At 44.3% G+C, this 22,382-nt stretch overlaps 1 protein-coding gene across 2 annotated transcripts; it reads left to right on the top strand.

The window, feature by feature from the left end:
• The first annotated feature begins 6,744 nt into the window (after positions 1–6,744).
• On the top strand, positions 6,745–18,330 carry psenen (presenilin enhancer, gamma-secretase subunit). Of its 2 annotated transcripts, none has more exons than XM_083760835.1 (4): positions 6,745–6,836; positions 9,751–9,834; positions 13,885–13,989; positions 18,143–18,330. In XM_083760835.1, the coding sequence occupies exons 2-4, from the start codon at positions 9,774–9,776 to the stop codon at positions 18,280–18,282; spliced, it is 306 nt and encodes a 101-aa protein (XP_083616961.1). In that variant the 5' UTR covers positions 6,745–6,836; positions 9,751–9,773; the 3' UTR covers positions 18,283–18,330. The 2 variants fall into 2 exon arrangements, with proteins under 2 accessions (XP_083616961.1, XP_083616962.1); XM_083760836.1 differs by having other exon boundaries at positions 6,773–6,841; positions 9,752–9,834.
• Positions 18,331–22,382: the final 4,052 nt, after the last annotated feature.

Here is a 22,382-nt window from a genome sequence, read left to right as displayed (position 1 = left end):
TATGGAGATGACACGTGGACAACAACACGTGAACAGTCTGTGATATGGAGATGACACATGGACAACAAACACGTGAACAGTCTGTGATATGGAGATGACACGTGGACAACAACACGTGAACAGTCTGTGATATGGAGATGACACGTGGACAACAACACGTGAACAGTCTGTGATATGGAGATGACACGTGGACAACAACACGTGAACAGTCTGTGATATGGAGATGACACGTGGACAACAACACGTGAACAGTCTGTGATATGGAGATGACACGTGGACAACAACACGTGAACAGTCTGTGATATGGAGATGACACATGGACAACAACACGTGAACAGTCTGTGATATGGAGATGACACGTGGACAACACGTGAACAGTCTGTGATATGGAGATGACACATGGACAACACGTGAACAGTCTGTGATATGGAGATGACACATGGACAACAACACGTGAACAGTCTGTGATATGGAGATGACACGTGGACAACAACACGTGAACAGTCTGTGATATGGAGATGACACATGGACAACAAACATGTGAACAGTCTGTGATATGGAGATGACACATGGACAACAAACATGTGAACAGTCTGTGATATGGAGATGACACATGGACAACAACACGTGAAGAGTATGTGATATGAAGATGACACATGGACAACAACACGTGAACAGTATGTGATATGGAGATGACACATGAACAACAACACGTGAACAGTATGTGATATGGAGATGACACATGGACAACAACACGTGAACAGTCTGTGATATGGAGATGACACATGGACAACACGTGAACACATGACATACATGAGAACAAGCTGAGCATATGTTTAGGTGAACATATAGGCGGATTTCTATAGGCGGAGCATTTTCAGGACCTGAACCGTAACATTTCGCTTAAATCGTCCTCAGGGGACCATAATTGGGGATCATCATCAATGGTTGCAGAGATCAAATCCTCACGTTACATTTTTATTGATTTGATATACCCAATTGGTCCTACAGGGGGAATTCAGCCTCCTTCCTGCTGATGGTTGCCAAGACGTGTTGAAATAGGAGGTGGAGGGGTCTTCCCTACTTTTACTAGTACTACTTTTACTCCTTTTCAATCTCTATTCGGACACTATAATCAATTAGTACCTGCTTTAAGTTGTTAACCGTCTTGCTCAAATACACTTTGGCACATGGAGTCGAAGCAACTACACTGATTACCAGACAACCTAGAATCTGATCTCAGGTCAGAATGGAAAACTGTCAGGATGTAGAAGACATTTCTAGAATCTGATCTCAGGTCAGAATGGAAAACTGTCAGGATGTAGAAGACATTTTTTAGAATCTGATCTCAGGTCAGATTGAAAACTGTCAGGATGTAGAAGACATTTTTTAGAATCTGATCTCAGGTCAGAATGGAAAACTGTCAGGATGTAGAAGACATTTTTTAGAATCTGATCTCAGGTCAGAATGGAAAACTGTCAGGATGTAGAAGACATCTTTTAGAATCTGATCTCAGGTCAGAATGGAAAACTGTCAGGATGTAGAAGACATTTTTTAGAATCTGATCTCAGGTCAGAATGGAAAACTGTCAGGATGTAGAAGACATTTCTAGAATCTGATCTCAGGTCAGAATGGAAAACTGTCAGGATGTAGAAGACATTTTTTAGAATCTGATCTCAGGTCAGAATGGAAAACTGTCAGGATCTAGAAGACATTTTTTAGAATCTGATCTCAGGTCAGAATGGAAAACTGTCAGGATGTAGAAGACATTTTTTAGAATCTGATCTCAGGTCAGAATGGAAAACTGTCAGGATGTAGAAGACATTTTTTAGAATCTGATCTCAGGTCAGAATGGAAAACTGTCAGGATGTAGAAGACATTTCTAGAATCTGATCTCAGGTCAGAATGGAAAACTGTCAGGATGTAGAAGACATTTTTTAGAATCTGATCTCAGGTCAGAATGGAAAACTGTCAGGATGTAGAAGACATTTTTTAGAATCTGATCTCAGGTCAGAATGGAAAACTGTCCGGATGTAGAAGACATTTTTTAGAATCTGATCTCAGGTCAGAATGGAAAACTGTCAGGATGTAGAAGACATTTTTTAGAATCTGATCTCAGGTCAGAATGGAAAACTGTCAGGATGTAGAAGACATCTTTTAGAATCTGATCTCAGGTCAGAATGGGTTAAAAGTCAGTACACATCTTCCCGTCTCCGGCCACAGCAGGATTCTTTTTTTAGCCGGGAAAGAAGTGAAGGACAAGAAGGCCTTCCAGGCCCGTTCCAATTGTCCTTGTCGTTACTATGGGGTTAAACTCACAACGGAGCCATGTTATGTTTTTTATTATTTACATTTTGATGCACCCTGATGCCCTTAAGGCAGCGGTGGCCGAACGGTTTGCGGAGCGTGGTCTTGATATCGGAAGGTCGCTATAGTTCGTATCCCCGGACCGGCACATTAAAATGACCACCGCTGAAGTGCCCTTGGACAAGGCATTGAACCCCTACCATGAAATGTTCTATGAGCAGGGCCTGGCTGTAAACAAGTTATTGAGCTTATAGTCCAGTTAACCTGGGTAAACATAGTACCTTTCCTTTCCTTAGTCCAGTTAACCTGGGTAAACATAGTACCTTTCCTTTCCTTAGTCCAGTTACCCTGGGTAAACATGGTACCTTTCCTTTCCTTAGTCCAGTTAACCTGGGTAAACATGGTACCTTTCCTTTCCTTAGGTGAGCACCTTCTACAGTCTCCAGGGAGCTTTGGGTCTGTCTGCGTTTTGGCTCAATCCCTGGATCCCCCCCCCCCCCCCATGTTCCCGGTTCGATCGCTCACTGTTTCTCAACTTTTTCAACTCCATGGACCCCCATTTGATTTCTATTTTTCTTGAGTAGTTCGCCCCAAAATATTACCTATTTTCTATCAATTAAACACTCTGTGGAAGCCTTGAATTCCCGGAGATTTCTTTGTTGTTTTTTTATCGCATTCTTAAGCCAATAAAATGACCTGCATTTGACTCTCAAATGCGGGTCAAATTATTGGCTCGGGAATGTGCCAAAAACTAAAACAATACATGTACATCAATTCAAGGATTCATGGGCTGTGTCATCGATTAACTATGAGTCATTTTTTTGGGTGAACTCCTTCAATTGCTTGGAATCTACACTGTACAAATCCTCTGTAGTAAATCTAATCTAATCTTTGTTCATTCCAACGGTGGAAACTTCAGTTTCAGCTTCAGCCAGCCAGCTGATCAGATGGGTTCGACGAGCACTCTGGGAGAGCACGTTTGAGGGGTTGGGTTTAGTTTAGGGTTAGGTTAGGTCTACTTCTAAATTCAAGTAATTTACAGGTGCTATCCATCACTTTTTTTTATGAATAAAACCTTATTTTGACCACTTTGACCAGGCTATCCCTGCAGCTCTGTACTTGGTCCAATCCCTTTTTGTATGTATTGTATTGTACTGGAAAGGAGCCAGTTTAGGCAGTTCGGGTTAGAATGCCTCTCAGGCGTCTCCCTAGGGAGGTCCTTGAGGCACGTCCCACTGGGAGGAGACTCCGGGGAAGACCAGGGCGCAGTTGGAGGAAACACATCGACGCACTGGCCTTGGAACGTCTCGGGATCCCCCAGGAGGAAGTCACTAATGTTGCTCTGGAGAGGGAAGTCTGGAACACTCTTGTGGAGCTGTTGCCCCCGTGACCCGACTACGGATAAGCGGTTGAAGATGGATGTATTGTATTGTATTGTGGAACTGTTTAGATCTTATGTGATAAAGGCTGCATTTAGCTCAGTATTTTGAATGGCGGGTACAACATGAAGGTTACACAATGTAATACATGTCTGCTGGACCCCTGGGGGTCCACGGGCCAGACATTGAGCAGCACAGTGCCATATTAAAATGAATGCTTTCCGTGTTGCCATGTCTGCTTGTTATAAGCGATCTTGGGCTTGTCTTTCCGTCGTTATTATTGTTCAAGTATACCTTTTGAGGGATGCTAGAGCCCCTCCTATGCCCATGCAACTTTGTGTGTTTGTGTGTACCCCTCATAGCGATGATTTGATTTGCTGAGCACCCCATAGTGATGATTTGATTGGCTGAGCACCCCTTATAGCGATGATTTGATTGGCTGAGCAGTATACGTATTGAGGATACAAAGTGAGGACAGAAAAGTGAGAATGCCAACTGTGATTGGCCTTGAATGTGATGATGATGTAGTATGATGATAAGACTAAGAGCGCCCCTCACTTCACACAGGTGTGATTTATTTTTAGAAGTAGGCTTACCTAGACACCTGCCTGAATATAAATAACATAAATGAATGAATGAATAAATAAATAAGCAATCTTTATAGTGTATCCTATACAACTGTACACTATAGGATGCCAGGTGTACAAATGGCCTGGTATCTGTCCGCATAACATGCTATTTCATTTTAGCCATTGTTTGCATGAGCCTTCACGGTCGTCAAGGCAAAGAAAGTGCTACGGGTGCAGACTCACAGCAAACAGTCTTAAGACACAGGGAATGCGTTTCATGAAGGCATTCTGCCCCTGAGAAACAGAGGCCTTGATGCCCTCACCATTCTGACTGGCATTCATGCCCCACACCGGGCAGAGGCCTTGATGCCCTCACCATGCTGACTGGCATTGATGCCCCACACCGGGCAGAGGCCTTGATGCCCTCACCATTCTGACTGGCATTCATGCCCCACACCGGGCAGAGGCCTTGATGCCCTCACCATGCTGACTGGCATTGATGCCCCACACCGGGCAGAGGCCTTGATGCCCTCACCATGCTGACTGGCATTGATGCCCCACACCGGGCAGAGGCCTTGATGCCCTCACCATGCTGACTGGCATTGATGCCCCACACCGGGCAGAGGCCTTGATGCCCTCACCATGCTGACTGGCATTGATGCCCCACACCGGGCAGAGGTCTTGATGCCCTCACCATGCTGACTGGCATTGATGCCCCACACCGGGCAGAGGCCTTGATGCCCTCACCATGCTGACTGGCATTGATGCCCCACACCGGGCAGAGGCCTTGATGCCCTCACCATGCTGACTGGCATTGATGCCCCACACCGGTGGTGACTTTGACAGCTTGATGAAGTTTTAGTCATAGTGGTGACGTAGCTCCCTGCTCGATCCTATAGCCTATTCAGCTATTGTGTATAATTTATACGTCATATATATACGACGAGCAAATCGACTATTTTGCCCTAACAACAAACATAAATGCCATTGATAATGAATGGAGAATTTACGTCATAGATGTGTCTGAGCAAATCGACATAATTATGTTACGTCATGATGAAGTGTGCCCCTCACTTCACACAGGTGTGATTTTTAATTTAGTTTTAGTCATATTTTAAGTCATCTGAAATGTTTTAGTGTTGGTCTAGTTTTAGTCCACTAAATATCATCATAATGTAAAAATGTTAATAACACAAGAACTATAATTTTGTAACGTTTAAATATAACTGAACAAATAAAATAAAGCATCTTTGAATTTAATGTAATTGCGTTGAACGTGTACAGTATAGCTTACTGTAATCTCAAACTGAGGACGGAGCTTCGACGCTGCGCCACCAGGAGGTGCTACAACCACATGGTTCCATAGCATGGTTCCAGTTCCTCCTTCCAGGAAGCGGAACTCAACTTACCGGAGACGGAAACATAAACACGCCTCGCTGTGTTTAGTTCGGTGTTGCCATGTCTGCTTATTATAAGCGACTTTGGGCTTCTTTGTCTGTAAAGTTGCTTGTAAATGTTGGTATAGTTGCGGGTTGTAGGTTTTCCCCTCACTGTATAGGCTATGTATCCTTTCCCTTTTTGCTTCCTATATGATGAATTCCTGTTCTGTTCTTTAACTACATAGAAGTGTCTATTTGTATGTCTCTAAATGTTTTGATGAATTGAACAATGTGGACCCTGTTGTAAACAAGTGTAATGCTTAATTGGGTCGTCCACTCACAGTTAACAGTCTTTGTATTGAGTTTGTGCTTAAAATGTACTGTCTACAAACTGTTAATACATATTTCAATCAATCAATCAAAAGTCCCCAGCTAAATGATAATTTGGAGCCAAATGGACCCTTATGGGTCTGTAACTCTGAGTGTACAGATGGAGTACACTCTCAGAGTTAAATTAACATTGATTTTACAATATAAATCGGGGTCTCATATAGAAATGCCATTAAATGGTAGTCAGAGCCTGCCCTGTTGCATATCAAACTGCATGGGGGTCCTTCAAATGAAAATAGTTGAAAATCACTAGAGCTGTAAGCCTACAAATCTTATGGGGGTCCCGTCCCTGGCATATCTTTTCTATTGGGGTGTGCAGGCTAATGAGTGTAATTTTGGTAATGGTTTAACTTTAAACCATGTACGTGATTCTCTCACACATTTTCATGTCAAGGACCTCCAGATTAATGTATAATTTGTCCAACTATAAAGACCCTATAAATATATTTGTTTTGTTGAAAATAGCCTTTCAATTCAATTCAATTCAAAGGAGCTTTATTGGCATGCGAAAACAAACGTTTGCATGGCCAATAAAGCAATATAGTGTCACAATACAATAAAACAGTTGAAAATTGGGGACAGTATATATATACAGTTGGAGGGGGATTATTACAGCATTTTGTAAACGGAGCAGAGTTAAAAGAAATAGCCTATAGTCGCTTATTTTTGGCTTGTTTTCATAGACATGGCATGGGTGCTTATTTCTCTCACAAACTCTGGCAACACTCTTTCAGTTGTTGATGTTGTGATTCATTGGAGTTTATTGGAGCTGTTTTATGACTGCTACACATTGGACTACTAGTTAACAAACAAACAGGTAAACCTCTGTGAACTTATGGTACATATACACATGCTATACGTATAATAATAATAATAATAATAATCCTAACTCATAATAACAGTGTGTCTGTTGCGCTAACTTGCTAGTCTTTCTTTCTCTAGTGGAGGAAGGAAGCTAACGCAGCGATGCTAAGCTAACAGTAGCTAATTGTATGTGTAAACACGTCTTAGTGCCCTTTTCCTGGTTTCTATCCTCGTGACAGTTTCTTTATTGACTTGTGCTGTCGTCTATAATGTAGTGTACCCACTGTACAAACTATGAAATAACATGTTCAATCAATAGATCAATCAGTCGCCGCTGGGTAAAGTATTTGCTAAGCTAACGTTAGCCTGTCTGTGTAGTTTCTTTCATAGCAGGTCAGCTGACAATGACATCATGTCACGTGTTGTTGGTGGTGGTTATAGTGAATTAGATATAATACATGGTGTCCTTGAATAGCAGATCTACAAGCTCACGTGAAATTAGATCTAAGTCATATGAGAGAGAGAGAGGCAGTGGTACCCCTATAGGAGCTAGGGGTAAACACAGTGAACAACACCTCTCTCTCTCTCTGTGTGTGTGTGTGTGTGTGTGTGTGTGTGTGTGTGTGTGTGTGTGTGTGTGTGTGTGTGTGTGTGTGTGTGTGTGTGTGTGTGTGTGTGTGTGTGTGTGTGTGTGTGTCTCTCTCTGTCTGTCTGTCTGTCTGTCTGTCTGTCTGTCTCTCTCTCTCTCTCTCTCTCTCTCTCTCTCTCTCTCTCTCTCTCTCTCTCTCTCTCTCTCTCTCTCTCTCTCTCTCTCTCTCTCTCTCTCTCTCTCTCTGTGTGTGTGTGTGTGTGTGTGTGTGTGTGTGTGTGTGTGTGTGTCTCTCTCTCTCTCTCTCTCTCTCTCTCTTTTCATCCATCCATAGATCAGATTGGGCCATCAATAATTGATAATCAATTGATTTGGAGGGGAGCACAGGAAAGTGCAGTTCAATCATGATGAATTGAAAACGGTGGGCCGTTGGGGTCCAGTGTTGTTTTTGTCCACTAAAACCAAGACGAAAAATTTTGTCAACAAATAAAAACTAGACTAAAATGTTAGGAAGGGACTAGTGGACTTCAGGGATTCAGTTTAAGTCATTTTACACTCTGAAAATAGCAGATCTACAAGCTCACAACACTGTTGGGGTCCTTCACCGAAATAATTAATGACATACAAATAATGACATATTATTAAGACACAAACCATTTATATGTTGAAAATCTTGATTTATTTGCCTGTCACTAAACATGAATTAAATACCCAGGGCCACACTAGTTATTTCTTTGGGTTCGATACTTTTAGCATCGTATTTGTATTAAACTGTACTCACCTTTATCCTCAACATGTACTTTGCTCAGCCAATCAAATCATCGCTATGGGGTGGTGATCAGCCAATAAAATCATCGCTAAAATCGACACAAACGGACAAGCTGGCCGTTAATAATGTGCCTCAATCGTAAAGTATTCAATCGACCAATCAATCATCAGTCATTTTATTATTTTATTCGTGTTCAATTATTGATTCACTCCTTTTGATTGTATCGTAATAACAGATTATAATAATGCATACAACAAACACCGTCTGTTACTGGGTGATTATCGAGTGTCTGAACAGTTATGGTGATGACCATACACACATACTGTGGCCATTTTGTTTTGATTACTTACTGCGGCTTGTTTCTTTTCTTGGCCACAATGTTAGAATGTTATTTTAGATAGCATGTTATTATTCATTGTTTACCTGCAATCCTAGTTTACTGAGACGCTACACTGTCTCTCTGCATTCTATGATCCTATAGTTTACTGAGACACTACACTGTCTCTCTGCATTCTATGATCCTATAGTTTACTGAGACACTACACTGTCTCTCTGCATTCTATGATCCTATAGTTTACTGAGACACTACACTGTCTCTCTGCATTCTATGATCCTATAGTTTACTGAGACGCTACACTGTCTCTCTGCATTCTATGATCCTATAGTTTACTGAGACACTACACTGTCTCTCTGCATTCTATGATCCTATAGTTTACTGAGACACTACACTGTCTCTCTGCATTCTATGATCCTACAGTTTACTGAGACGCTACACTGTCTCTCTGCATTCTATGATCCTATAGTTTACTGAGACGCTACACTGTCTCTCTGCATTCTATGATCCTATAGTTTACTGAGATGCTACACTGTCTCTCTGCATTCTATGATCCTATAGTTTACTGAGACACTACACTGTCTCTGCATTCTATGATCCTATAGTTTACTGAGACGCTACACTGTCTCTCTGCATTCTATGATCCTATAGTTTACTGTCTCTCTGCATTCTATGATCCTATAGTTTACTGTCTCTCTGCATTCTATGATCCTATAGTTTACTGTCTCTCTGCATTCTATGATCCTATAGTTTACTGAGACGCTACACTGTCTCTCTGCATTCTATGATCCTATAGTTTACTGAGACACTACACTGTCTCTCTGCATTCTATGATCCTATAGTTTACTGTCTCTCTGCATTCTATGATCCTATAGTTTACTGTCTCTCTGCATTCTATGATCCTATAGTTTACTGAGACGCTACACTGTCTCTCTGCATGCTATGGTCCTATAGTTTACTGAGACGCTACACTGTCTCTCTGCATTCTATGATCCTATAGTTTACTGAGATGCTACACTGTCTCTCTGCATGCTATGGTCCTATAGTTTACTGAGACACTACACTGTCTCTCTGCATTCTATGATCCTGATTTACAATGTAGTAATTTATCAGACACTTTGTCCAGAGTGTCTGATAAATTACTACATTTTAACTTTTATCTTAACACTTTGTGCTGTTGAATTGTCATCATATATTCATTTATAATGATGTATAATGTGTTGATCTGCAGGTGTGTGAATAAACAGATCGTCATGAACCTGGAAAGAGTTCCCAATGAGGACAAACTCACCCTGTGCAGAAAATACTATCTAGGTGAGTTCAGACCTAATGTCATCCATACTACATAAATACTATCTAGGTGAGTTCAGACCTAATGTCATCCATCAGAAAATACTATCTAGGTGAGTTCAGACCTAATGTCATCCATACTACATAAATACTATCTAGGTGAGTTCAGACCTAATGTCATCCATACTACATAAATACTATCTAGGTGAGTTCAGACCTAATGTCATCCATACTACATAAATACTATCTAGGTGAGTTCAGACCTAATGTCATCCATACTACATAAATACTATCTAGGTGAGTTCAGACCTAATGTCATCCATACTACATAAATACTATCTAGGTGAGTTCAGACCTAATGTCATCCATACTACATAAATACTATCTAGGTGAGTTCAGACCTAATGTCATCCATACTACATAAATACTATCTAGGTGAGTTCAGACCTAATGTCATCCATACTACATAAATACTATCTAGGTGAGTTCAGACCTAATGTCATCCATACTACATAAATACTATCTAGGTGAGTTCAGACCTAATGTCATCCATACTACATAAATACTATCTAGGTGAGTTCAGACCTAATGTCATCCATCAGAAAATACTATCTAGGTGAGTTCAAACCTAACGTCATCCATCACGGCTCGCTCTTGTTGGACCCGTGAGAAAATAGTAAGTGTCGATGTTAAATTGTACAATCTGTAAATTAATGTGACATCCTACCCCAGTGGCCCGGGGACCACCAGTGGTCCTTGAGGGGGTTCCAGGTGGTCTGGGGACCACCAGTGGTCCTTGAGGGGGTTCCAGGTGGTCCCCATGCTAAATGATGGAGAGTTGGTAACCAAATGGACCCTTATAGATCTTTAACTCTTGAGGGTGTAAAATTAATTTGGTTTCATTTTACGCTCTCAGCGGTTAAATCTGCATTTAACCCATTCAGGCCTGACGTCAGAATAAAAAAAATGTCTTTTTAAGATCTTCTGAAAAACCTCGTTTCTGTATCAGTGGTTCTCAATATTTCATGTCGAAGACCCCCAAAAATGATATGTAATATGCCCCCCCCCCCCCCCCCCCAGAAGCAAAGATATGAGTTAAAAACCGAAAATATATATTCAAAGATTTGAGGCACATTTTCACGATTTAAAAAATATAGCAGACCTACAAGCTTATAGCTTTTAGATCTGCTATTTTTAGATCTGCTAAACCCCTTTTGGTGTTTTAAAGCATTATGTTATACTTTAGCTATTGGAAAATAGCAGATCTACAAGCTCATAGTGTGGCACTGAGTGCTGCGCTACGAGCTAGTAGATCTTCTATTTTTTTTTAATTGTGAAAATGTGGCGCAAATCTTTGAATATATATTCTTTCAGAGCGTTTTTAACTCATATCCTTGCTCCTGGGAGGGTCCCTGGAACTATATATTTTCAGATGGGGGTCGGTGGCCAATTACATATAATATTGGGGGTCCTTGACATGAAAATGTTTGAGAACCACTGAGATAGAAACATGGGTATTTCAGAAAACTGAAATAGAAGACTTATTTTTTTTAATTTTCGACGTCTGGCCTAAATGGGTTAATGTGTGGATTGTATTGTTGTTATGTTTTTATTGAGGTGTGTGCTGTGGTCAGCTCTGGTCCATAGCCCTAAGAAGGACTGTAGTGTTGGTTATAATAATGATAATAAAACTTTATTTGTATAGCACCTTTCATGACATGAAATGCAGTTCAAAGTGCTTTACAGAGCAATGGAGAAGAAAAAAGAAAAGCAAGGCAACGACATTAAAAAAACAAGCAGTAATGCAATACAGTGAGGACATGAAAAATAAAAAATAAAAGATCAATTAAAGGCAATGTTGTAGAAGTGGGTCTTGAGCTGTGCTTTAAAAAATGTCTACAGAGGCTGCCTGTCGAAGGTACAGTGGGAGTTTGTTCCATGCCGACGGCCCCTAGAAGCAAAAAGCTGCTTCACCGTGTATTTTTAGTTGCCATTTTTTTAGGCACAGCGAGCAGGCCAGCAGTGGAAGACCTTAGGGGGCGGTTTGTGACATATTTAGGCAGGCAGTCATGTAGGTAGGAAGGTGCGAGACCATTGAGAGCTTTATAGACAAGTAAAATAATTTGGTTTTATTGAGGTGTGTGTTGTGGTCAGCTCTGGTCCATCCATAGCCCTAAGAAGGACTTCTCCTTATTGATTGATTGATTGATTGATGTATTAACAGTTTGCAGAATTACAGTACATTTCAATAGCACAAACTCAATACAAAGACTTGTTTACAAGAGGGTCCACCATGTTCAATTCATCAACATGGCTATGGGACTCGTTGTTTCCTGACGTGTGGCTCAGCCGCTCGACGTCTGCTAAAATATAAAGATGGATGTCGCTAAATGTCACCAAATACAAAGATAAATATAAAGATGGATGTCGCCGATAGTCACCAAATACAAAGATAAATATAAAGATGGATGTCGCCGATAGTCACCAAATACAAAGATAAATATAAAGATGGATGTCGCAGATAGTCACCAAATATAAAGATAAATATAAAGATGGATGTCGCAGATAGTCACCAAATATACAAAGGCGGGTTTGTGATGAAAAAAGCCTACTTTCCCTAGTGGGACGCACTCTTCTTGACTGCCCCACCACACCTATAAAAAGCACTGTATTATTACTTTCTTTATTTATTTATCAACTCTGCGGGGAACCCCTTTTTGGTGTCAGCATTATGTTATGCTTTAGCTATTGAAGAATAGCAGATCTACAAGCTCATAGCGCTTGTAGGTCTGCTATTTTTGAAAAATCGAAGAACGACTGACATAGAAACATAGCTTTTTCAGAAAACCGTCAGGATGTAGAAGACATTTTGTGGAATCTGATCTCAGGTCAGAATGTGTTAATAATGTGTGTGTTACATTGTGTTTCCCAGGAGGCTTTAGAATCTGATCTAAGGTCAGAATGTGTTAATAATGTGTGTGTTACATTGTGTTTCCCAGGAGGCTTTAGAATCTGATCTCAGGTCAGAATGTGTTACTAATGTGTGCGTTGCATTGTGTTTCCCAGGAGGCTTAGTTTAGAATCTGATCTCAGGTCAGAATGTGTTAATAGTGTGCGTTACATTGTGTTTCCCAGGAGGCTTTAGAATCTGATCTCAGGTCAGAATGTGTTAATAATGTGTGCGTTACATTGTGTTTCCCAGGAGGCTTTTAGAATCTGATCTCAGGTCAGAATGTGTTAATAATGTGTGCGTTGCATTGTGTTTCCCAGGAGGCTTTAGAATCTGATCTCAGGTCAGAATGTGTTAATAATGTGTGCGTTGCATTGTGTTTCCCAGGAGGCTTTAGAATCTGATCTCAGGTCAGAATGTGTTAATAATGTGTGTGTTACATTGTGTTTCCCAGGAGGCTTTAGAATCTGATCTCAGGTCAGAATGTGTTAATAATGTGTGTGTTACATTGTGTTTCCCAGGAGGCTTTAGAATCTGATCTCAGGTCAGAATGTGTTAATAATGTGTGTGTTACATTGTGTTTCCCAGGAGGCTTTAGAATCTGATCTCAGGTCAGAATGTGTTAATAATGTGTGTGTTACATTGTGTTTCCCAGGAGGCTTTAGAATCTGATCTCAGGTCAGAATGTGTTAATAATGTGTGTGTTACATTGTGTTTCCCAGGAGGCTTTAGAATCTGATCTCAGGTCAGAATGTGTTAATAATGTGTGCGTTACATTGTGTTTCCCAGGAGGCTTTAGAATCTGATCTCAGGTCAGAATGTGTTAATAATGTGTGTGTTACATTGTGTTTCCCAGGAGGCTTTAGAATCTGATCTCAGGTCAGAATGTGTTAATAATGTGTGTGTTACATTGTGTTTCCCAGGAGGCTTTAGAATCTGATCTCAGGTCAGAATGTGTTAATAATGTGTGTGTTACATTGTGTTTCCCAGGAGGCTTTAGAATCTGATCTCAGGTCAGAATGTGTTAATAATGTGTGTGTTACATTGTGTTTCCCAGGAGGCTTTAGAATCTGATCTCAGGTCAGAATGTGTTAATAATGTGTGTGTTACATTGTGTTTCCCAGGAGGCTTTGCGTTCCTGCCCTTCCTGTGGTTCGTCAACGTGGTGTGGTTTTTCCGCGAGGCCTTCGTGAAGCCGGTGTTCACCGAACAGCTGCAGATCAAAACATGTGAGTGCAACGGTCGACAACTCAAACCCCCCATGGGCCTCCTCAACGGTCGGCCCCCGGGGGCCTCAAACCCCCCATGGGCCTCCTCAACGGTCGGCCCCCGGGGGCCTCAAACCCCCATGGGACTCCTCAACGGTCGGCCCCCCATGGGCCTCCTCAACGGTCGCCCCCCCGGGGGCCTCAAACCCCCCATGGGCCTCCTCAACGGTCGGCCCCCGGGGGCCTCAAACCCCCCATGGGCCTCCTCAACGGTCGGCCCCCGGGGGCCTCAAACCCCCCATGGGACTCCTCAACGGTCGGCCCCCCATGGGCCTCCTCAACGGTCCCCCCGGGTACTCAAACCCCCCATGGGCCTCCTCAACGGTCGGCCCCCGGGGGCCTCTAACCCCCCATGGGCCTCCTCAACGGTCCCCCCGGGTACTCAAACCCCCCATGGGCCTCCTCAACGGTCCCCCCCGGGTACTCAAACCCCCCATGGGCCTCCTCAACGGTCCCCCCGGGTACTCAAACCCCCCATGGGCCTCCTCAACGGTCCCCCCGGGTACTCAAACCCCCCATGGGCCTCCTCAACGGTCAGCCCGGGGACTCTAAGTCCGATTCATACTCCTATGTTACCGCTGTAGTGCCGAAATGATTTCGGCTCGTCAAAAATTTTCAGTAGCACCGAAGAGACGACTTTAGGACGGTACCCCCCCCCCCCCCCCCGAACCTCAAATGACGTCACATTGTAGGCTCTACAGAGCCAAATGACGTCACATTGTAGGCTCTACAGAGCCAAATGACGTCACATTGTAGGCTCTACAGAGCCAAATGACGTCACATTGTAGGCTCTACAGAGCCAAATGACGTCACATTGTAGGCTCTACAGAGCCAAATGACGTCACATTGTAGGCTCTACAGAGCCAAATGACGTCACATTGTAGGCTCTACAGAGCCAAATGACGTCACATTGTAGGCTCTACAGAGCCAAATGACGTCACATTGTAGGCTCTACAGAGCCAAATGACGTCACATTGTAGGCTCTACAGAGCCAAATGACGTCACATTGTAGGCTCTACAGAGCCAAATGACGTCACATTGTAGGCTCTACAGAGCCAAATGACGTCACATTGTAGGCTCTACAGAGCCAAATGACGTCACATTGTAGGCTCTACAGAGCCAAATGACGTCACATTGTAGGCTCTACAGAGCCAAATGACGTCACATTGTAGGCTCTGGAACAACATATTTTCAGATGGAGGCCAAAGACATATAATTTTTGGGGTCCTTGGCATGAAATATTGAGCACCACTGATTTAGAAACATGAGGTATTTCAGAAAACGGTCTTCTTTTTAAAATGTCGACGTCGGGCCTAAATGGTTTGGTAATAATTATCAAAGCAACTATTATATCGTATCTACAGTTTTCAAATAAATAGTAGTGGAGTAAAAGTACAATGTTTGGATCAGAGATGTAATGGAGTAGAACAGTGTTTTCGTCGACTCAAACTAAGACGAAAAATGTGTCGTCGACTACCTTTTTCCACTGAAGAAAACTAAATGGAAACTACATGAAAACTGTGCTATGATGACTAAAACTAAGACTAAATATACTGACAATTTTCTTCAACAAATAAAAACTAGACTAAAATGTTAGGAAGGGACTAGTGGACAAGAGATCCAGTATAAGTCATTTTACACGCATGCTGAAAATAGCTGATCTACAGCAAGTGTAAAAACAGTCCTTACGACGGCATCAATGCCCACCAAAATATATTTTATTCGACTAAATCAACTGTAGATTTAGTCGACTAAAATCTCATGACATTAAGTCGACTAAAACTAGACTTAACACTAACACATTCCAGGTGACGCGTGGAAGGAACACGTTATTCCAACCAGTTCCTTTCCCCTCCATCAGGCGCCCCGGCTGGCCAGGGGGAGGCAGTATAGAGACCAGTTCCTTTCCCCTCCATCAGGCGCCCCGGCTGGCCAGGGGGAGGCAGTATAGAGACCAGTTCCTTTCCCCTCCATCAGGCGCCCCGGCTGGCCAGGGGGAGGCAGTATAGAGACCAGGGGGGGTCCTCCTTGACCTGATATTTTTGGGGGTCCTTGAAATGTCTGAGAAACGACCGACACGACATAGAATCATGTTTTTTTTTTCTCCAGAAAACTGTTTAACCCATTCTTTGGCGGGAACCCCTTTTGGTGTCAGCATCATGTCATGCTTTAGCTATTGAAAAATAGCAGATCTACAAGCTCGTAGCGCGCCACCGAGTGGCGCGCTACGAGCTTGTAGATCTGCTATTTTAGAAAAATCGAAAGAACCACCGACACGGAAACATAGCTTTTTCAGAAAACTGTCATTTTCAAACAGACATTTTTAGAATCTGATCTCAGGTTCAGAATGGGTTAAATTTAGAAGGCATTTGTAGAATCGTCCTGGGCGTCTAAATGAGGTGAGGTGCGGTCGGTTACATCATCACACCACATGGTGTCTGGTGTCACCACCACCGCCACCGCCCTGGGGGCGCCAGGCAGGCGCCGACACCTGACCTTTGTGTTTAATCCTACGGATGCTCTGCCTCATAGCTCAAGCTCGTAGCGCGCCACCGAGTGGCGCGCTACGAGCTTGAGCTATGAGCTTGTAGATCTGCTATTTTTGTGTATTGTGATTAGATGCGGAAGCTAATGAGGGACTTTACTGAATGTGCTTCTAAACGATATAATACTGACCAATTTGACAACGTTTTGACCTAAAAAGCATTTTTTTTTCAGCTGGGTGTTCTTTATTTGTCTCTTATTTTGTTTTGCAAGGGTGTCTGAGTCAAGTACGTACTTGTAGCTCATAGGTCTGCTATTTCTTTGGAAAAATAAAACTACGACTGACATAGAAACATAGCTTTTTCAGAAAACTGTCAGGATGTAGAAGACATTTTTAGAATCTGATCTCAGGTCAAAATGGGTTAAGAAGGTCTCGGAGCAAGTTTACAGGTCATGCCCGATAAGTAAATCGTCCGTTATATATTAAAAATAAATTAAAAAAGGCGCTTGTAGAAAACAATAATGTTAAATGCAATCGTCGAGTGGAGACAGTCCGTTTGTTCTTATTAACCAATGATAATGAGCCATACCATGAAACAGAACAAAATGTCAACGCACTCTCCACGAAGGGTCCATGAAAAAGTGCCGTAACCTTTTTTTAACCCCACGTTATACTGTCTCAGTCTGCGCAGAGTCCTATCTATTGGGACGACGAAGCCTAAAAGGGCCACTTCATAGTAAATGGTGCATTTATATAGCGCCTTTATCCAAGGCGCTTTACATAGACTGTGAATTACATTCACCCATTCACACACACATTCATACACCGATTGCGGCGGAAGCCATGCAAGGCACCAACCAGCACATCGGGAGCAATTTGGGGTTCAGTGTCTTTGCCCAAGGACACTTCAACATGTGGACAGGAGGAGCCCTGTAGTTCCAACCCGTCTCCTTATTAGGTCATCTAGTGCTGGTCTCCTTGACGTGCCAAACATGAATTATAAAATGATAAAGCAGCTTTCTTCTTTCCTGGAACAACCTCCCGTTTCACAGAAGACTGGCCTTAGATGGATCTAAAAGAAAAGCTCAAGACCCACTTTTTTTCTTACAGTTAGTTTTAGTGGTTTTTCCCTGTGTGTAAATGTAGATTTAGTACATCTTCCAATTAGATCTTGCCTCCTTTTAACCCATTTTGGGGCGGAAACCCCTTTTGATGTTAGCATCACGTTATGCTTTAGCTATTGAAAAATAGCAGATCTACAAGCTCGTAGGTCTGCTATTTTTTTTTTTATCGAAGAACGACTGACATAGTAAACATAGCTTTTTCAGAGAACTGTCAGGATGTAGAAGACATTTTGTAGAATCTGATCTCAGGTCAGAATGGAAAACTGTCAGGATGTAGAAGACATTTTTTAGAATATGATCTCAGGTCAGAATGGGTTAATTTGTCCTTGTTTGATCGTGTTTTTGAGCTTGTTTTTCATGTGTCCAGATGTAAACATTAACTGTGTGTGTGTGTGTGTGTGTGTGTGTGTGTGTGTGTGTGTGTGTGTGTGTGTGTGTGTGTGTGTGTGTGTGTGTGTGTGTGTGTGTGTGTGTGTGTGTGTGTGTGTGTGTGTGTGCGTTGCAGATGTGAAGCGCTCGGCGCTGGGCCTGTCTCTGTGGGTGGCCGTCCTCACCACATGGATCACCATCTTCCAACACTACCGAGCCCAGTGGGGAGAGGTGGCCGACTACCTGTCCTTCACCATCCCTCTGGGGATCCCCTAACGCACCGGGGACCCTCTGGGGATCCCCTAAACCCCTCTGGGACCTCTGGGGACCCCCTAAACCCCTCTGGGACCTCTGGGGATCCCCTAAAGCACCGGGACCCTCTGGGGATCCCCTAAACCCCTCTGGGGACCCCCTAAACCCCTCTGGGACCTCTGGGGATCCCCTAAACCCCTCTGGGACCTCTGGGGATCCCCTAAACCCCTCTGGGACCTCTGGGGATCCCCTAAACCCCTCTGGGACCTCTGGGGATCCCCTAAACCCCTCTGGGACCTCTGGGGATCCCCATAACCCCTCTGGGACCTCTGGGGACCCCCTAAACCCCTCTGGGACCTCTGGGGACCCCCTAAACCCCTCTGGGACCCTCTGGGGATCCCCATAACCCCTCTGGGACCTCTGGGGATCCCCTAAACCCCTCTGGGACCTCTGGGGATCCCCATAACCCCTCTGGGACCTCTGGGGATCCCCTAAACCCCTCTGGGACCTCTGGGGATCCCCTAACCCCTCTGGGACCTCTGGGGATCCCCTAACCCCTCTGGGACCTCTGGGGATCCCCTAACCCCTCTGGGACCTCTGGGGATCCCCTAACCCCTCTGGGACCTCTGGGGATCCCCTAACCCCCACCATCCCTCTGGGGACCCCCTAAACCCCTCTGGGACCTCTGGGGATCCCCTAAACCCCTCTGGGGACCCCCTAAACCCCTCTGGGACCTCTGGGGATCCCCTAAACCCCTCTGGGACCTCTGGGGATCCCCTAAACCCCTCTGGGACCTCTGGGGATCCCCTAACCCCTCTGGGACCTCTGGGGATCCCCTAACCCCTCTGGGACCTCTGGGGACCCCCTAAACCCCTCTGGGACCTCTGGGGATCCCCTAACCCCTCTGGGACCTCTGGGGACCCCCTAAACCCCTCTGGGACCTCTGGGGATCCCCTAACCCCTCTGGGACCTCTGGGGATCCCCTAAACCCCTCTGGGACCTCTGGGGATCCCCTAACCCCTCTGGGACCTCTGGGGACCCCCTAAACCCCTCTGGGACCTCTGGGGATCCCCTAACCCCTCTGGGACCTCTGGGGATCCCCTAAACCCCTCTGGGACCTCTGGGGATCCCCTAACCCCTCTGGGACCTCTGGGGACCCCCTAAACCACCGGGGACCTCTGGGGACCCCCTAAACCCCTCTGGGACCTCTGGGGATCCCCTAAACCCCTCTGGGACCTCTGGGGACCCCCTAAACCCCTCTGGGACCTCTGGGGATCCCCTAAACCCCTCTGGGACCTCTGAGGATCCCCTAAACCCCTCTGGGACCTCTGGGGATCCCCATAACCCCTCTGGGACCTCTGGGGATCCCCATAACCCCTCTGGGACCTCTGGGGATCCCCATAACCCCTCTGGGACCTCTGAGGATCCCCTAAACCCCTCTGGGACCTCTGGGGATCCCCTAAACCCCTCTGGGACCTCTGGGGACCCCCTAAACCCCTCTGGGACCTCTGGGGACCCCCTAAACCCCTCTGGGACCTCTGGGGACCCCCTAAACCCCTCTGGGACCTCTGAGGATCCCCTAAACCCCTCTGGGGATCCCCTAAACCCCTCTGGGACCTCTGGGGATCCCCTAAACCCCTCTGGGACCTCTGGGGACCCCCTAAACCCCTCTGGGACCTCTGGGGACCCCCTAAACCCCTCTGGGACCTCTGGGGACCCCCTAAACCCCTCTGGGACCTCTGAGGATCCCCTAAACCCCTCTGGGGATCCCCTAAACCCCTCTGGGACCTCTGGGGATCCCCTAAACCCCTCTGGGACCTCTGGGGATCCCCTAAACCCCTCTGGGACCTCTGGGGATCCCCTAAACCACCTGGGACCCTCTGGGGATCCCCTAAACCACCTGGGACCCTCTGGGGACCCCCTAAACCCCTCTGGGACCTCTGGGGATCCCCTAAACCCCTCTTCCAAACGATAATACTGACCAATTTGACAATGTTTTGAGACCTAAAAAGCCCTCTTTTCAGCTGGGCGTTCTTCATTTTGTCTCTTATTTTGTTTTGCAAGGGTGTCTGAATCAAGTACGTAAATACTGATACTAGCGGCCCCAGTTTGTAAATGAACTGGTTAGAAGTTAGAATTGGATGTAGAGACTATTAGGTTAGGTATATATGTACAACAGGACACGACACACTCTGACTGATCCTAATGCTTAGATGGGTTTAAAAAGATATGATAAGTGCACCTTTTCTTCAATTCCTTAAGTGTGTGTGTGTGTGTGTGTGTGTGTGTGTGTGTGTGTGTGTGTGTGTGTGTGTGTGTGTGTGTGTGTGTGTGTGTGTGTGTGTGTGTGTGTGTGTGTGTGTGTGTGTGTGTGTGTGTGTGTGTGTGTGTGTGTGTGTGTGTGTGTGTGTGTGAGAGAGAGAGATAGAGATAGAGAGGGGTTTTTTTCTTTTATTTTTTACTCGTGTGTGAATGAATGAGAAATAAATCGAACATTGTTCATTACGTGCATTGGTTTTTGTTGCCTCCTTTATTTGAAATGCTGATTTACAATCAGAGGGTGCATGATTATGAAATTATGACCGATATTATTTGCAGGGTCATATCTGCCGATACCGATTCATTTACAATGTAGGCTTTTATCAGACGCTCTTATTCCAGAGAGACTTACGGTAAGCAAGAACAACACATGATAATACGTCAAATACATTATTGTCTCCACCAGGCCGAAGGCATAGGGAGAGAGTATGTTTTATTGTCTCCACCAGGCCGAAGGCATGGGGAGAGAGTGTGTTTTATTGTCTCCACCAGGCCGAAGGCATGGGGAGAGTATGTTTTATTGTCTCCACCAGGCCGAAGGCCTAGGGGGAGAGTATGTTTTATTGTCTCCACCAGGCCGAAGGCATGGGGAGAGAGTATGTTTAGTTGTCTCCACCAGGCTGAAGGCATGGGGAGAGTATGTTTTATTGTCTCCACCAGGCCGAAGGCCTAGGGGGAGAGTATGTTTTATTGTCTCCACCAGGCCGAAGGCATGAGGAGAGAGTATGTTTTATTGTCTCCACCAGGCCGAAGGCATGGGGAGAGAGTATGTTTTATTGTCTCCACCAGGCCGAAGGCATGAGGAGAGAGTATGTTTTATTGTCTCCACCAGGCCGAAGGCATGGGGAGAGAGTATGTTTTATTGTCTCCACCAGGCCGAAGGCATATGTTTTGCACTCCGTCCTTCCGTCCGTTACCAGCTAATCTCCGGCACCGTTGGCCCGTTCCATGCCAAACTTTGCACACACACACTCCCTAAAAGAAAATCACACCCTTGTGAACTGAGTGGTGCAACTCCCCTCTCAAGTATTTTTTCCCAAGGGGCCAAATGAGAAACAGAAAATATTTTGGCGGGCCGGGCCAAAAGGCTGAACTTAATTATGCATAATATCACATTTGTTTCTATATAATAAGTAAATGGCATTATTTTTGACAGCTGGTAATATGTTATTATTAGGCAATGAAAAGGTGAGGTTCTCTTAGTTATAAAAATGTAATTCATTCAAGCAAAATGTCCAAAGCAATGGTGAACAAAATGTGAAACATTTGACTCTCATGATAGGCTTAGTGACTAATTTACGTCATGATGAAGAAAGAGCGCCCGCGCTCACTTCACACGGGTGTGATTTTTTTGAGACGTTTCCTTTCCCAGTTGAAAATGATGTTTTTGTTTAACCCATTCTGACCTGAGATCAGATTCTAAAAATGTCTTCTACATCCTGACCGTTTTCCATTCTGACCTGAGATCAGAATCTATAAATGTCTTCTACATCCTGACAGTTTTCTGAAAAAGCTACGTTTCTGTGTCAGTTGTTCTTCGATTTAAAAAAATCTTGTCATTAGCCAGATTGAGCACAGCAGGTGAGATTGAGATTCTGGAGTCTATCAGGCCAGCACACTGTGCGATTCAAGTCACAGGCAGTGGCACATGCCACACAGGCAGACACACTCCAGATGCACATTGGAGATTTGAACAGTCAGAATGTTCAAATGTGTTTATGTCCCCCACAGACCTAGTGGAATAATATTACAATAATACAATTTTGTAAATATTGTATTTTTATATACAATTTTTTGGGGCAAAA

Source organism: Protomyctophum parallelum, assembly GCF_964188405.1.
Source record: "Protomyctophum parallelum genome assembly, chromosome: 3".
NCBI lineage: Eukaryota > Metazoa > Chordata > Actinopteri > Myctophiformes > Myctophidae > Protomyctophum > Protomyctophum parallelum.
The sequence above is the reverse complement of the archived record's forward strand: the minus strand, read 5'-3'. Positions and strand labels throughout refer to the sequence as shown.